Source organism: Zootoca vivipara, chromosome 7, assembly GCF_963506605.1.
Source record: "Zootoca vivipara chromosome 7, rZooViv1.1, whole genome shotgun sequence".
Classification (NCBI taxonomy): Eukaryota; Metazoa; Chordata; class Lepidosauria; order Squamata; family Lacertidae; genus Zootoca; species Zootoca vivipara.
This window is the reverse complement of record NC_083282.1, coordinates 15,012,965-15,029,426: the sequence shown is the minus strand read 5'-3', so window position 1 is coordinate 15,029,426 and position 16,462 is coordinate 15,012,965. Positions and strand designations below refer to the sequence as shown.

Genomic DNA, 16,462 nt, shown 5'->3' with positions numbered 1-16,462 from the left:
AATGGACATAGATTATGGGACTTGTAGTCCACATTGGCCACCTATGGTTTCAGGTTTTAGTTTCTGAGCCAGTTCCACCAGATGCATACTTGCCAATCAGGCAGAAATATTGTTGAGATGCCAAGGGAAGAGATAGGTACACACAGTTCTATTAAAAGAATAAACTTTAACACTGTGAAAACAACTAGGGGGGGGGGCTTTCCTGATAAATGAGTAACTAAATCTCCTGAGTAAATCAGCAGCAGTTGGAGGAACCACTCCAACTTGTCACTCCACAAGCTTGCAGGAACCACTCGAGATGGGATATGAGAACTGGATTTTCCCATTTACATTTGCTATATTGGGAGAATGTTTTGCAGAAGGTAAAAACACTGAATCTTTTTTTTCTATGGATGCTATAAAAAACCTGGCTTGTATATTCTAAAAAGTGCATTTTCACTTCATTTGTAAAGGAAGTTGCAGTTAGTATATTTCAATATAAGGCCCACACCACTAGCAATGGCAAATTCATATTGTCACAATGACCCTCTCGGGTCAAGATGTTAAAATATGTAGTCCTATGAAAGTCCTATGAAAGTCCTATGAACTGCCCCACAGTTAAGGGCATTCTAGGTCCCTATCCTTTGAAAACATTATTATTATTATTATTATTATTATTATTATTATTATTATTGCCGTGCTTAACAATAGCTTTTTCAAGATTCAGTATTTGTTGGCCCAGTTCTCACAGAATGCATTTTGCCTTTAAATAAAGAGAAAAAGTAGGTGAAGGAGAAGCTTACAATGCATAGGGATAGACTAGTTTTAACTAGAGTTCCACTTTCTGTGCTTATTTTTTAAAAAAAATTACTTATGGATCCTTAAAATATTAACAAATTTATAGTAGGATCTGCACAGGCTCCAAGGTTTGCCTTGTTTCTGTGCGTTTGAAATTTTTTTGATAGGGTTCCAAATTGCTCTATAGAATGAAGGTCTGTGTTCCCCTATAATGGGGACTCTGAGAAGGATGGCAACTTTCCCCTCTTGGCCAAAGTAGATGAAATTTACAGGCACAGTGTGGATTAAGTCTGCCAAAATGCAAACAAATAAGGCCACACACTTTTTTTCTGGGGGAAGTAAAGGAACTTTGAATTCTCCATAATTCCATATAGTGGGTAGTGGCTCTTTCTCTTTTGTACCCTAAAAAAGGGTTCAGGTAGGTAGCCGTGTTGGTCTGATGCAGTTGAAATAAATAAAAAAATTGCCCAGTAGCACCGAGACCAACTAAGTTTGTTCTGGGTATAAGCTATCGTGTGCATACACACTTCAAAAGGTATGCAAGTGGTGTGTATCCCTGCTTCTCTAATTTAAACTTGACAGCTTCACATTTCCTTTCCAGTGCTTCTATACTATACATTTTACAAACTAGGCAGAGTTATGAAGATTTTTGGAGATTTTAAAAATATATATAAATAACCAATCCAGAGCTCTTTAGTGCTCTGCAGGCAACTTTCTGTCAGCCTCACTTCTCACAAAGGTCATGGGCTCAGGAAAACAGAGGGGTATAATGTACACAAAAAATAAAGCATTTAAGGCTTTGTGGAGGCCCTGCTTCTACTTGAGGAAGCATTTATTAACTTACATGTACACTTGGGAATAGAGAGGGATCTGTGAATCCCCCAATTTGCCTCACTACTTGGCCTGCACATAGAACTGATGCTCACCCCAATACCTATAAATGCCCACAAACTATCAAAATGCACTGATTCAATATACTTTGAAAAGTATAAAATCTGTTCTCAACAAAGTTGGTGCCTTCCAAATCCTTTATGCTACAACTCCCTTCCAACTAGCCTAGCTGTTGCTATGGAAGTGAAAAGCACCAGACTTTGAAATGTATGTTCTGGGGGAATTGGTGGAGACCATTATTGACTGAAAATTACTATGCATATATATGGCTTGCTGGAGATGTTTTGCATGGCTCCTGCAAAGGTAAGGTTTTTTTTTTAAAAAAAAAAATTAAGCATTCTTTATTACTTTTACAAAACGTAATGTTGAAGAAGCAGACACCAAGTTTGCAAAAATACAAACCTCAAATAAAAAGAAACACCCTGTTCCCTTCAAACAAAGGTAAAGTTCTGACTCAAAAACCTTTTAGCGATGAGTGTCTTAAGCATGCAGCCGAAGGATGATCCTGTATGTGCTTGGATTTTCAAAAAATCCAACTGCCATCTCTTAGAATGACAGTGGTACCCACCTAAGTGGTGCCGGAATTGAGTTCTAGTGAATTCTGACTGAAAAAGGTCCTCGTTCTGTGTGACTGGAAAGTGTTGATGCTTTTAACACCAGAAACTTGCTATTTTTAAAAATCTCATCTGAACTTTTAAAGGGGTGAAAGAGTATTGGGGAAAATGTTTACAAGTACAAGGGATAATTCAGATGGAAATTCCCAGGGGTCAAAAAAGGTTATGTATGCCACTACTGTGGCCCATGTTTTGTTAGCCCCAAAATGGAAAACGAGCAAGGTCTCATCTCAACTAAAGAAGAATGGCAGCTTAAACGGATGGAATATGCACAGACAATGTATAGAATAAGAGAACAAGAAGAACATGCGCTTAAAGAAGATTGGAAAATGTTTATGGAATATATGGGGGTGGATTGTGTACACTTGAAAATGCTGGCAGCATTAAGATAAATTCAACAGTGTAAATAAGTTTTGAGGGGTGTAATAATGGAATACTGAATGGTTTAGTTCAGGGGTGGCCAACTCCCAAGAGACTGTGATCTACTCTGTGTTAAAAACTGGCAATGATCTACCCCCTTTTGGGGGCTCCAGGTCAAAGTTGTTGAGCTTCTTTTAGGGAAGAGGAAGGCCCATTTTTTAGGGGTTCAGGTCTAAATTGTGTAGCTTTTTTTAGGGAGGAGAAAGCCAATGATCTTCCAGTGATCTACCACAGATGTCCAGTGATCTACCAGTAGATCACGATCTACCTGTTGGTTTAGTTGATGTAAAACGCAGGTATTTATGAGCCATGGAAAGAGAAGGAATGCCATTGATATTGTAAGGATGTTTAAATGAGTATTTAACATAAAACAAAATTTAATAAATTTTTTATATGTGTGTATATATATAAAAGCTTACATCTATACAGGACATGTAATCAAAATAAAAATGAGTCAGCCACTGCTACTGAAATAGGCAAATTTCAGCTAGACAGTTATGGGTGTCAAGCGGGCTTCCTTGGAGAGTGACTTCCAAAAAATGGCTCTTTTCCCAGTGGCTGCATGCTGAACTTCAGATCGCTCCCTTTCTTTGAAGTTATGCGGTACCTGAACTGAATTTGACTCCAGGTTTCTTAAAGTGTGTTTGTACGCTGAATAGTTAACACCTCCCACTGAACATTTCTTCTAGGCAGGCTTTGTGACTTACCCAGCATAAAAAATGGAAATATTGCCCCATATTACTATAGTTTTAAAAACTATTACTTTCCAATGAAGCAAGATGAGAAGCTTTCCTATTTCTGTTTGCCTGGCTATACCACAGAAAGTGGAAGTCAAAATGGAAAGATCAACTGCACAATGAGAGGCTGGGCACCCGTCCCTAAATGCTACCGTAAGTCAATGTGATTTGTCTTTCCAAATATTACAGATTATTATTACTTGCATGCAGGCCTATGTAGCGGAGGTGGGGTGCTAAGATTGGCAGAGGGGACCTTCTTAGTTGTCCCACCATCCTTAGAAGCTTGAGAGCTGGTGGTCCAGGAGAGGAGGATACGGGTGGCACTGTGGTCTTAACCAATGAGCCTCTTGGGCTTGCTGATCAGAAGGTCGGCGGTTTGAATCCCTGCAGCGGGGTAAGCTCCCATTGCTCTGTCCCAGGTCCTGCCAACCTATCAGTTCAAAAGCACGCTAGTGCAAGTAGATAAATAGGTACCAATTTTGACCCATAAGGCTGTATTCCCTAAGCCACTCCCACCTGTTAATCTGCTCAGTGTCACTCGAATATATGCACACACTTGTGTGTTCCCTGCGGGGAATGTGCTGACAAAGCAAATCCCTGCAGAAAGCAGGATTGAACACTCATCAGCTGGTGAGAGGGGAGTCCACTCCTGCTGGGTGCTGCTTCACCAATGTGTTATTTGCGGGGAGGATGCTTCATGCGTGCACACCATTTTGTGCATGCAAAGTAGCTGCTTCAATTGAAATCAGCTGGGATGTCGTGTGCAAATCCACAGCTCCACATCTGCAAAGGATTTCTGAAAATAATGATGCAAACGAGAACTTTAAATCATATACTATGGAAGAAATAACGGCTAAGAAGAGAGGTGATCAGAGGTTACATTTTTAAGTAGAGCTACAGTACACTTCATCTTCTGGTCTCCTATACTAGACGATACCCTGCTTGTGGCACCCAAACCACTGAGCCTCTTGGGGTTGCCGATCGGAAAGGTTGGTGGTTCAAATCCCCGCGACGGAGTGAGCTCCTGTTTGAAAGCACACCAGTGCAAGTAGATAAATAGGTACCACTGAGGTGGGAAGGTAAACGGCGTTTCCGTGCACTCTGGTTTCCGTTACAGTGTTCCATTGTGCCAGAAGCGCAATTATTTAGTTCTGCTGGCCACATGACCTGGAAAGCTGTCTGTGGACAAACACCGGCTCCCTTGGCCTGAAAGCAAGATGAGTGCCGCAACCCCATAGTCACCTTTGACTGGACTTAACCATCCAGGGGTCCTTTACCTTTACCTTAAGATGAGTGTCTTCAGGTCGTTTCCATCAATACAAATTTTATGCCACCTAGTTGTGTTAATGAAGGGATCACCTAATGCTTTCTCCATATTTTCATTCACCACACCTGATTGTTTAGAGAAATGTACCAAACCCGCCTTGGATAATGGTGTTTTCTCGAATATGAAAATGTCCTACAAAATCTGGGAGAGACTGCAATACAGTTGTAATTCAGGTTATCAGATTCCTGGAGGTCCCAGGGATAAAACTATACAGTGTCTTGAAGGTGGATGGTCAGCTCAGCCACAGTGTACAGAAACAACAGGTATGGCTTTTGATAATATTTTCCCTCCCACCCAACCTGGAGAATTGTTCCTAAGGTTGAAAGCTATGTTCTCAACTGATGTATTTGGTGATCATCCAGCAGAGATAATTTCATGGGATTTTTTTTTTATACCTTGGATAAGGAATCTTGTTTTTGTATGGCTATTTCAAGTGAATTAGTGGATGGGCACAAAACCTCTAGAACCAAACACTTTGGAAGCAGAATTCACAAGAAAAGCCTTTTAGCTCTTGAATCTTCTTGGAGGAGAGTAGAACAGCTTACAAAGATGAGTCATTTGACAGCCCGGGCTTGCAATAAAAAAATACATCACGCAAAAGGAAAAGAGATTGAAAGGGTGGAAGGGAAAAAAAGCAAACAGGCACTAGTTCTTAGTTACAGAGCTTATAAATGACCAGCTGGAATCAGTCCCGTTCAAGGAGAGAAGGGAAAATAGCTTCTGTTTGCACATCCGAGCTAAGTAACTGCAGACTGGTAGTGGCATTTTCTAGATGACAATTGCTGGAAGGAGGAATCTGAAAGGGTTCGCTTCCCCCTTGTTGCACCTGTTGCCGGTAGAGGGAGCTGCCAGCCTGCTGTTTTCCCTGCATTGTCAGCAAAACCAAGCGCGTGTCTATAGCAATCTCCACTAGAAACATGGCACAGAAAACATAGGCACTTTCACTGCTGTATATCATTGGTAAGGTCTTAAAAGCGAAAGTGCCCTTTTAAATGTGTTCGCTTTGCAAAAAGAGCTGTCCCAAAAGAGCAAGGGATCTCTCTCTCTCTCTCTTTCTCTCTTTGTTTCAAATGGTGATTGCAGCAAGGGTTAGGGGACACAAGATCACAAATTGACAGAAATGTCACAATTTAAGACTGTAGTTCTATGTACACTTTGGCTGGATCTAGTCACATCAAAGAAGCACTTCAGTTTGTTGTTTAGTCGTTTAGTCGTGTCCGACTCTTCGTGACCCCATGGACCATAGCACGCCAGGCACTCCTGTCTTGCACTGCCTCCCGCAGTTTGGTCAAACTCATGTTCGTAGCTTCGAGAACACTGTCCAACCATCTCGTCCTCTGTCGTCCCCTTCTCCTAGTGCCCTCCATCTTTCCCAACATCAAGGTCTTTTCCAAGGATTCTTCTCTTCTCATGAGGTGGCCAAAGTATTGGAGCCTCAGCTTCACGATCTGTCCTTCCAGTGAGCACTCAGGGCTGATTTCCTTAAGAATGGATAGGTTTGATCTTCTTGCAGTCCATGGGACTCTCAAGAGTCTCCTCCAGCACCATAATTCAAAAGCATCAATTCTTCGGCGATCAGCCTTCTTTATGGTCCAGCTCTCACTTCCATACATCACTTGAAGGTTTAAAGCGCTGTAAATTTAAACAGGGAAAACAGGTAGAGAAAAATAGGACTCCATGTTACTGTCTGGTGACACAATGTTACATACCACACATATAAATCACTTTTTCTTTTTTCTATTATTTTTATTGGTTTTCCAAATAAATAAAAATCAGTCAAAATTATTAAAATTTAATACAATCTCTTTAAAAATGTAGGCTTCCCGCTCCTGTTGCAAACGTTTGTCCATTACTTCCTGATGTAGCCACTTCATTCTTCTTTAATCTCATCTTCATCTTTCTCTTGATGTTAATCCATTCTCACAGCTGACCTTTCTAGTTCCCTTACTTAGCACCTCTGTAAGTTTTCAAAAAAATATAAAATCCATTTCACATGTGTAGTCTTCATGAACCTTTCCCCAGACCTGGTGTGTTGAGATAGATAATTTGCTTTTTTTTTTTTACCAGTGTAGCTGAGTCCTTTCTTACTTGGCAGTCTCATTGAACTCAATAGGACTTACTTTAGGGTAAACATGCATCTCTCTGGTCCTCCCAAAGGAGCCAAGAAGGGAATGTGGAACATAATGGGTAAGAGAGGTTGGTTTAAATGATGCATTCTGGTAATTACAAATAAATTTACTTGATTTAGCTGCACAGATTTGGGGAGCTAATGGGAATGTGTTTTTAATACTGCATTTCCACCCAGTTGGGAGTCACTTACTTTGGGCTGATATTTATGTTGTTCACCTATATGAACTAATCATAAGTAGGATCGCACCTTGCCCTCTACAGCCACAAATGGAGGCCTTGAGAATCACTCTGAGATCAGCTGAGACCAAGCTGATCTGATCGTGTTGCCCCTGTTTTGTTTGTCTGCACGCTCACCTTCCAGTTATACTTTGCTCCCAGATCACTCAAAAACAAATAAATAAAAAGAACCCAAAATAAATCCATGAAATGTTTTGCTTTTGTATGCCTGCAATTATTCACTATTCCCCCACCCACCCCTGTTTCCTCTCTTATTCCCAATGTCCCTTTGGCTGCTTTGCCATTTCACGCTGAAGTCATCAATCCACTTCTTGTTTTTAAGAGACGTGCTCAGTGCCAGACCTGGCGCATGGCCGCTACCACACAGCCCAGAGAACATTCAGCCGGAAGGAAAAGCTCAAATATGAATGTGATGACGGATATCGCACGGCGGGAGGCCACACAATGGAAGAAGCACATTGTGAACCTCAAGGCTGGTCCCTGACTCCCAAATGCACCAGTATGTTGAATTTCCAATGCTTCTGTGACTGTCTTGGCCTTGCCTTGTACAACGTTTGCTTGGGCTAAAGCAAAAGTTCAGGCAAAGGACCTGGCATTTTCAAAAATGGAAAATGGAAGCCTTGGTCTTTTTCATTCTTGCATTTCTTCTTAGAATTTGGATGTTCAGCGCTGAGTCCTGTCGAACATGGAGGCGTCGATCCCAGCAAGGGAAGCTACGAAGAAGGAAATGTGGTTCAGTTCTTCTGCTCGGAAGGTTATTCATTAAAGGGGTCAGAATTAATTCAGTGCTATTACTTTGGCTGGTACCCAGAACCTCCAGTTTGTGAAGGTAATTCATCCTGACATTTGAGCTAGGGATTTTCTGTATTCTGCAAAGCAAGCTCCCCCTTTTAATCTCTGTCCCCCCATAATATCAGTACCACAGCCAATGATTTTCTTTTATATACAGTGGTGCCTCGACTTACGAATTTAATCCGTTCCGAAGGCACCTTCGTAGGTAGAAAAATTCGTAAGTCAAAAAGCGCCATTGGAAACGCAATTTCCCATAGGAATGCATTGGAAATGGAAAAATTCATAAGTCAAAGCAACCCCATCTAAAAATTCGTAAGTCGAAAAAACCCTATCTAAAACTTCCGCGGTTTCCGTTCGGATGTCGAGAAATTTGTAAGCGTGCGGCCATTTGCCCCACTTGTAAGTCGAAAAATTCAGTTGTCGAGTCGTTCGTAAGTCAAGGTACTACTGTATGTTGAAAAATGGAAATAAGCTTTACTGAATCATCTGATGAAAAGACTTTGAATGTAGCAGGGTTGTTTGGTTTTTGAACTGCTTGTCCTTCTGAAAACCAATGGATTTAATTTCCTGCTATTTGAAAGCCAGCTTGGCATCCTTTCTAAATTTTTGCTGTTTGAGGAGGAGTGAGAGCTGCCTTTTATTGATTTGCTGATTTTAACACAAGAGGAATGTGTACAAATAAATCCCGATTTTGTAAGCTGTTTTACCCAATCTATGTTTAGAGACATGAGAAATCCCCTGTTCCGCTAGTCATAAGGAGCTATTCTTACTGGGGAGGAGAGTTACTCTTCCAAACACACAACTCTGGCATTTCCAAGGATTGTATGATTTTATCGAACCTAACCTGATTCTTTCCCCTCCGCCCATTTTTAACCAGAAAGAAGAAACAAGTGTCCTCCTCCGCCTCAGCCCCCTCATGCCAATGTGCTAACCAATGTGCTAAGAACGTACCGCCACGGAGACACATTGCGTTTGGAGTGTGAGCATCCCTTTCAAATGGCAGGAGATGGAGAAATCCGATGTGAGAATGGCAGGTGGACTTCGCCTCCCAAATGCGTTGGTCAGTTGTCTTGCAAAACTGGGGATTTAAAAGATCCTTATGTTTCGGAAGGTCGTCAAGTTAGAGCTTTTGAGAACGGATCTAGAATTGGAGCCACTCCCTTAGCACACACTCTTGGCCCCCAATTGTGCAGTGGACCAACAACAGCCCAAGCTAGAGCTAATGACAAGCAGAGCCCACCCGATGACTGGTTGTGAGGGAGAAGGCAGACAAGATGGGCACTGGATGAGGGCAAACAGGACAACTCAGCTGTGCCTCATTTGCCTTGAAGGAGCAGCCTTTACAGTCCTGTTAGGGATTGGCAAACATGCCTGTTTGGGTCCCTTTCACTCTCACAAGTTTTTATCCATAACTCTGAGGGACCCAGGTGGCGCTGTGGGTTGAAGCACAGAGTCTAGGGCTTGCTGATCAGAAGGTCGGCGGTTCGAATCCCTGCAACGGGGTGAGCGCCCGTTGCTCGGTCCCAGCTCCTGTCCACCTACGGTAGCAGTTCGAAAGCACATCAAAGTGCAAGTAGATAAATAGAGACCGCTCTGGCGGGAAAGTAAACGGCGTTTCCATGCGCTGCTCTGGTTCGCCAGAAGCAGCTTTGTCATGCTGGCCACATGACCCGGAAGCTGTCTGCGGACAAACGCTGGCTCCCTCGGCCTATAAAGCGAGATGAGCGCCGCAACCCCAGAGTCGGACACGACTGGACCTGATGGTCAGGGGCCCCTTTACCTGTTCCATTTGTGCTGTAATCTTCCCAACATTTTAATGCATATTTAAATGTGCACTTTCTCTCAAAATACACAGTTCGATGCATTCTTAACTAAAGAAGCTAATAATCACCAGTATCACCTCTGTTTTCAAACCAGCCTAAGGTCCAATTTGTGAATAAGAAAGTGTTTTGTTTTGTTTTCAGATGGTACAAAAAACAACAACCCCAAGCCAGTTAAATAAGCTTATCTTGGATGCCCTTCACATTCATGAACAGCTGAGAGAATGCCTATTTTTTATCAAAAGGCTAAAATAATTCATGAATATCAAATACTAAGGGTCTTTCTGTATGAACTATGGAACTATCGATAAACCAGAATAATAATAATAATAATAATAATGTATTTATGCCCCGCCTTTTTTCCTGACAGGGAGTCAAGGAAGCTTACAGATAAAAATAAGAACAGCTAAAAACATAGGAAAAACAATTAATCATTGATAGAATTTAAATTATATATACATTAAAAATATATTAACAACAACAGCAGCAGCAAAACTGAAGGAGCTACATTCTAATATTCAAAAAAGTACTAAATCTGGTGGATAGCTAAATGCCAATCGGCACCTTAGGCCAAGAGGTGCAGATGAGACAATTCCATGTAGGAATTTACAAATATCAGAATTGCCCTCTTTCCGTGACAAGGAGTTTGACTTGTAGCACCAGCACCCAGGAAGCTCGTTGTGGGTGAATTCTGAGATTTCTCCACTGTCTCTCAGAACCTCACACAACTTAATCTTAATGTGTTCAACATGACAAAGTGGAAACTCTAAAAAGATGCAGAAGGAAATTGAAATCAAGAGTGTCATTTGTATGATTATTTGACGATACACGTGGATGCCAATGAAAAGACTTCTGTTTCCATTTATTTTTTATTTTTCAGATGTTGGCCGGACAGGAAGCACAGAAGGTCATCACAGCTTAGAAACTGAAGAGAGCTGCAGTTCCCTACCCATAGTTGAAAACAGTTTTATTTTTAATAACATCAACCCTTCACTGGCAAGCTACAAAACTGGTTCTGTAGTGGAATACAGATGTAAACCCTTCCATCTGATAGAAGGACCTAACACAATTCGCTGTGTCCAAGGAAACTGGACAACCCCTCCAGTTTGTTTAGGTAAGTATTGGAGGAGAATGTAGGAATGCTCTCTGTGGGGCTACCTTTGAAGGTGACTTGGAAACTACAACTAATCCCGAAAGCCGCTGCCAGACTGGGAGAGGCTGGCGGGATCATATAACACCAGTCTGAAAGGATCTACATTGGCTCCCAGTATGTTTCCAAGCAGAATTCAAAGTGCTTGTGCTAACCTTTTAAAGTCCTAAACAGCTTTGGCCCTGTATACCTGAAGGAGCATCATTCAGCCCAGACACTGAGATCCAGCAATTCTCTCACTGCAAAAAGTGAGGTTACAGGGAACCAAGCAGAGGATCTCCCCCCCCCCCAAAAAATATATTTATTGGTTTTTATAAAACTGGAAAAAACATATAAAACACAACAATACAAAAATCACATAAAACACAAAAATATAAAAAGGAAAAAGGAAAAATAACCATATTTATCATTCATGTGTCCTGACATTGTTGACTTCCTCATGTCCCTCCTTGCTGCGTTTCATTGTATATCATCCTTAGTAATTTCAATATCATACTTCAATCATCTTATTTTTACCTTAACTAACAAATTCCACCTCTTATTAATTCCTTAACAAGATTTCAATTCTTATTTAACACTTATATCTAAATCTTAATATACTACAATACCTCTACAAATCCTCCTCTACAACCTCCCTGTACTTCCAAATCTTATATTAAACATTTCCAATATTGCAATTATTTCTTAAATAAACTTTGAATTTCTTCCAATCTTCTTCCACCGACTCTTCTCTCTGATCATGAAGTCTCCTGGTCAATTCAGCCAATTCCATAGATTTGATCATCTTCATCTGCCATTCATCCACTGTAGGCAGGTCTTCACTCTTCCAATTCTTAGCCAATAAAATCCTCGCTGCTGTTGTGGCATACAGAAAAAACGTAATATCTTTTTTTAGTAATTCCTCTCTGCCTATTCCAAGTAAAAACGCTTCTGGTTTCTTAATAAAGGTGTTTTTCAACCCCTTTTTAATTTCATTATAAATCTTTCCCTAGAAGTTCTTTACTTGGGGGCACGTTTACCACATATGGTAAAAGGTTCTGTCTGCGTTCTTACATTTCCAACATTTGTTATCATGCTTATGATAAATCTTAGCTAGTTTTACCGGTGTAAGGTACCATCTATACATCATTTTCATCATATTTTCTCTTAAGGCCTTACACGCGGTAAACTTTATATTCTTCTTCCACAACCTTTCCCAATCCTCCATCATGATATTATGACCCACATCTTTTGCCCATGTTCTGTTATGATTGATCAGAGGATCTTTTCGGTAGTAGCACCCAACTTGTGGAATGCTCTCCCTTCAGATGTCAAGGAAATAAACAGCTATCTGACTTTTAGAAGACATCTGAAGGCAACCCTGTATAGGGAAGTTTTTAATGTTTGATGTCTTACTGTGCTTTTTATTTATTGTAAGCCGCGCAGAGTGCTCACCATCAGGCTTGATTCTGTCAGTGTCTCTAGCGTGGAATAGTATGAGAAAAGCAGATCATATTGACTAGCAGCTCAGGATATTTCCCTCCCCTCCAGTATCAACATTCTGGGTCAGGTAGGCTTTTATGTGAGGGGATAATTGGATTCCAGTTATTCTGTTCTTTGTTCCTTGTATAAGCCACTTGACTATTGATCTTTACCCTGCAGAACCATGTATGGTCAATGAAGAAAACATCGGAAATCGCAACGTAGAAATGAAATGGAACCTGGAAGAAGAATTATATTTCCTACATGGAGACATTATTGAATTGGTGTGCAAGCCAGGATACGTTTTGCCACCATCGATTGGCGATGCTCAGATGGTGGCGCAGTGCAATCGGGGAGAATTAAAATATCCCACATGTGTTTCAAACGGTAACGCTAGATTGAATCCCACCCATTATGTCTGATCTGCAGTTTTGTGCTCTATCAGTTTGAATGCTGTTTGCACCACACTCTTCTTCAGAGAAGCTCAGAATGACACTACTGGGTTTTACTTTCCTAACAAACCAATGGTAGATTGGTATGATACATAGTGATTTCTCCACGGTGCACCTGTAAACTTTACTGAAAAAGCCATTTCAATCCAGATTTCACCAGTTCAAACCTCAGTGCATTTCCCACTATATGAGGGATGGCTAATCTACAGCACTCAGACTGCTCCACTATACATTTTTTGTGGCTCCTCCAAATCTCCCCCAAAATATCTGTCTATATTTATCTATATGACTGTTCCTATCCCTTCTCTAATGAAATATTCTGATGCCTAAACATTTTCATACCCTCCAAGCCACTCCAAATTTGTCTCTTTTAGTTAGGTGTTTCTAAAATTAATTTTTAAAAAAGAGAGAGAGATACGGATCGCTCTCATACACACCACACACCACTTCCCATTTTTTATTTTCTTTAAAAAATATTTTTTAAAATAAAAAATGTATTTATTTATTTTACTGCCATCTCCTCTGAGATGCAATATGTTTTTGTGCCTCTCCAGCCCCTAGCATGTTTTTTTTTAAAAAAGAAAAATTGGCCACTGCCACTTTGTCATGCGGAGCCCAGAGGGTTGGTTGACAATCGGTCAGTGCAGCCCTTGACTACAAAAGTTTAGCAACATTTGTATGATATGAGTCTGCCTCGTTTCTTATTAAACCTGACCGAGAGAGGAATTTTCTTTGCTGCTTTGCCCGGGAAAACCTGATGTTTGCCCTGAATCAAAACAAACAGCAATCAGACACACACACTCCAAGAGTGTTCCTTCAGAACTGGCTTGTGAAGAGAAGGCTGGTGTCACAGGAATTGGTCCTGCAAACTATTTTCTTAGGGCCACTTTCTCTCTTCTGTTTAAACACATTGCTCTCATTTTGCAGACCCAAATGAAAGCTGTGGCTCTCCACCTTCCATAAAAAATGGAGTCGTCATGGGTTTGTTGACAGCGGACTATGCTCATGGTTCATCAGTAGAGTATAGTTGCCATGAATACCATTTTTTGCAAGGTTCTAGGAAAGTGTCCTGTTCCATGGGTCATTGGACTACCCCACCAATTTGCATAGGTACTGTACAATGTTGCTATTCTCCCCCCCCCCCAGCATAGTGACAACTTGGAAAATGCCTTATTAACTTTATTCATTGCCCACTGCTTCCGTCTGTTGTTGCTCAACTAATAAAGGCTGGGAAAAGCCAGCATTACTTGATGTAAGACTTTACAGAAGGGGGTGGCTCATAGCTCAGGGAAAGTAACTTATTGATTGCTGTTGACTAAAAAGGTCAAAGGTAAAGGACCCCTGGACGGTTAAGTCCAGTCAAAGGCGACTATGGGGTTGTGGCACTCATCTCACTTTCAGGCCGAGAGAGCCGGTGTTTGTTCACAGCTTTCTGGGTCATGTGGCCAGCAGGGCTCAACCACTTCTGGCACCATTTACCTTCCTGTCACAGCGGTACCTGTTTATCTACTTGCACTGCCATGATTTTGAACTGCTAGGCTGGCAGGAGCTGGGACAGAGCAACGGGAGCTCACCCCGTTGCTGGGATTCAAACCACCGACCTTCTGATTGGCAAGCCCAAGAGGCTCAGTGGTTTAGACCACAGTGCCACCCGCATCCCTCTTATTGACTAAAACCATAACTGACCACTCTAATGAATGTTGTAGTACATAGATCAGAAAAAACAGCAAACATTTCTAATTAAAGTCATGCCATGAGAATATTAACACTGCATTCATTTTCCAAGAGCCGTGCACCTTATCAGCAGAAGAGATGGCAAAGAATCACTTGGATCTAAGATGGAGTTTTGACAATCGACCATATTTCCTCCATGGAGAATTTGTTGAGTTTATGTGCAAAGCGTACTACTTCGGCTCACCTTCAAGTTCAGCATCTGATTTTAGAGCACAGTGTCAGAATGGAGAACTGTTGTATCCACAATGTGTACGGATTAGGGGGTAAGCAATTGATGCCGCAATTGTGTAATGCTGCCTTGGGAGTAAGCCCCCACCAAACTCTGTGAAACTTACTTTTGAGTACACCTACTTAGGATTGTACGATAAACTACCTGTGTAGCAAGGAGGAAATTCATTCATGCATATTTCAAACTTATTATACCATGAAGTATTATTTGGAAAAGTATATTTGGAAAGTGTATGTTAGCTTAGAAACCTTGTGCTTGAAGTGCTAGATCTTCATTTGTAGAAAGGATTCAACTTGGGGATTCATTCAAGACATACAATCTTTCAAGTGCCTAACTTGAGTGCTATCTGTGAGGATGGAATTGCTGCTTATAGATTTTCCCTAGCCATTTTTTCTTAAGGGTTAGTGGAGCAAAATGGCTCTCCCTGTTGCATCTTTATGCCTCAAATCGAGTTTCGTTGGTAATAGCTGTTGTTGTTTACCATGTCTCTATTTTGAGTGACTTCAGGGTATTTTGATTTGGGTTTTTTTTTTAGGTAAAAGAGAGCTGAATAAATAATGTTTGGTTGGCTCGTGAACTCTTTTCCATGTTGCAAGCTAATTGCCAATATGAACTTTGTGTATCTGCTGTATATTTGCACAAGACTAATCGAGATAGCTGCTGATCTCAACATAGAACATCATTTGGAGACGTTCATAAGACACCTATAATTTTATCAAGACAAGTTACTTGTTGTTTACTGTTGTAACAATTGTTTTCTCAAAATTTATCTTCTGTAACATGAGAATAAATAAAAACAGTACTAAAAAAATCTAAATGGTTTACATTTCAACAAAAATTAATATAGATTGATGCAAAGATACAAATTCCACATTTGATGCAATCGCTGCTAATCATAATTATTGCACACATTTTAAGTAATATAATTTAGCAATAAATGACCCAGAAATGCCTGGCAATGCAGCATGGTGGCCTTCCTTGATGTTTTTGCCATAGTGCACAGCAAACATGGGATGGACTTTTTTGATTAAACATTGGGAAAGGTCAGGAGGAAAGCGAAATATTTATCTCCCTTCTTCCATGAAAGTTTTAGCAGCTCTTACTCACGAGTAGGACCTTGGCAAAGACACATGCCTGATTACCATGTTCCCTCCCTGCTGGTCGATTGTTCAGGAGTTTCAAAAGCTTTCTCCAGCCCAAACATTGCAGCGACTGATACCAACTGACACCAGCACACTCAGGGATCCACAGAGTGTTTGCAATTGTGTAACAGACCTCAGCAACTCAGCATTTGGCTAATCTACACTGCAACATGGCTCCCTCTCTAGCATCAGACAGCAAAGAGAATGAACAAAGAACAATAGTCCCACTTCAGGAAACACAGTAACACAAACTTCCTGTCTTCGTCACTTCCCACTGTGGAATGAAACATACACCATCATGTGATAAACAACAATCCCATGACAGCAGACACGGGGAATGAATCTTCAACAGAAAGATGCCTCTAAAGCAGGCATCCCCAAACTTCAGCCCTCCAGATGTTTTGGACTACAATTCCCATCTTCCCCGAGCACTGGTCCTGTTAGCTAGGGATCATGGGAGTTGTAGGCCAAAACATCTGGAGGGCCACAGTTTGGGGATGCCTGCTCTAAAGTATTCTTGAATCAGAAGCCAGCCTAAATGAATTTGTG

General features: G+C 41.1%; 1 protein-coding gene across 2 annotated transcripts; it reads left to right on the top strand.

Annotated features, from left to right (window-relative positions):
* The first annotated feature begins 231 nt into the window (after nt 1–231).
* Nucleotides 232–15,596, top strand: LOC118088310 (coagulation factor XIII B chain). 2 transcript variants are annotated; one of them, XM_060276679.1, is made up of 11 exons: nt 232–362; nt 3,392–3,592; nt 4,844–5,029; nt 7,456–7,632; nt 7,786–7,962; nt 8,803–8,985; nt 10,626–10,859; nt 12,537–12,743; nt 13,736–13,918; nt 14,595–14,805; nt 15,307–15,596. In XM_060276679.1, exons 1-11 carry the CDS (start codon nt 299–301, stop codon nt 15,308–15,310), a joined length of 1,827 nt encoding a protein of 608 aa, XP_060132662.1. In that variant the 5' UTR covers nt 232–298; the 3' UTR covers nt 15,311–15,596. The 2 variants fall into 2 exon arrangements, with proteins under 2 accessions (XP_060132662.1, XP_034977681.1); XM_035121790.2 differs by lacking the exon at nt 15,307–15,596 and having other exon boundaries at nt 8,803–8,946; nt 14,595–15,300.
* Nucleotides 15,597–16,462: the final 866 nt, after the last annotated feature.

Bases quoted from the DNA above. Each gene is read 5' to 3' on its own strand.
- LOC118088310 (XM_060276679.1), top strand. From the start codon at position 299: ATGGGATATGAGAACTGGATTTTCCCATTTACATTTGCTATATTGGGA. The intron at 7,633-7,785 runs GTATGTTGAATT...ATTTCTTCTTAG, and splicing joins CCTGACTCCCAAATGCACCA to AATTTGGATGTTCAGCGCTG. The intron at 10,860-12,536 runs GTAAGTATTGGA...TTTACCCTGCAG, and splicing joins AACCCCTCCAGTTTGTTTAG to AACCATGTATGGTCAATGAA.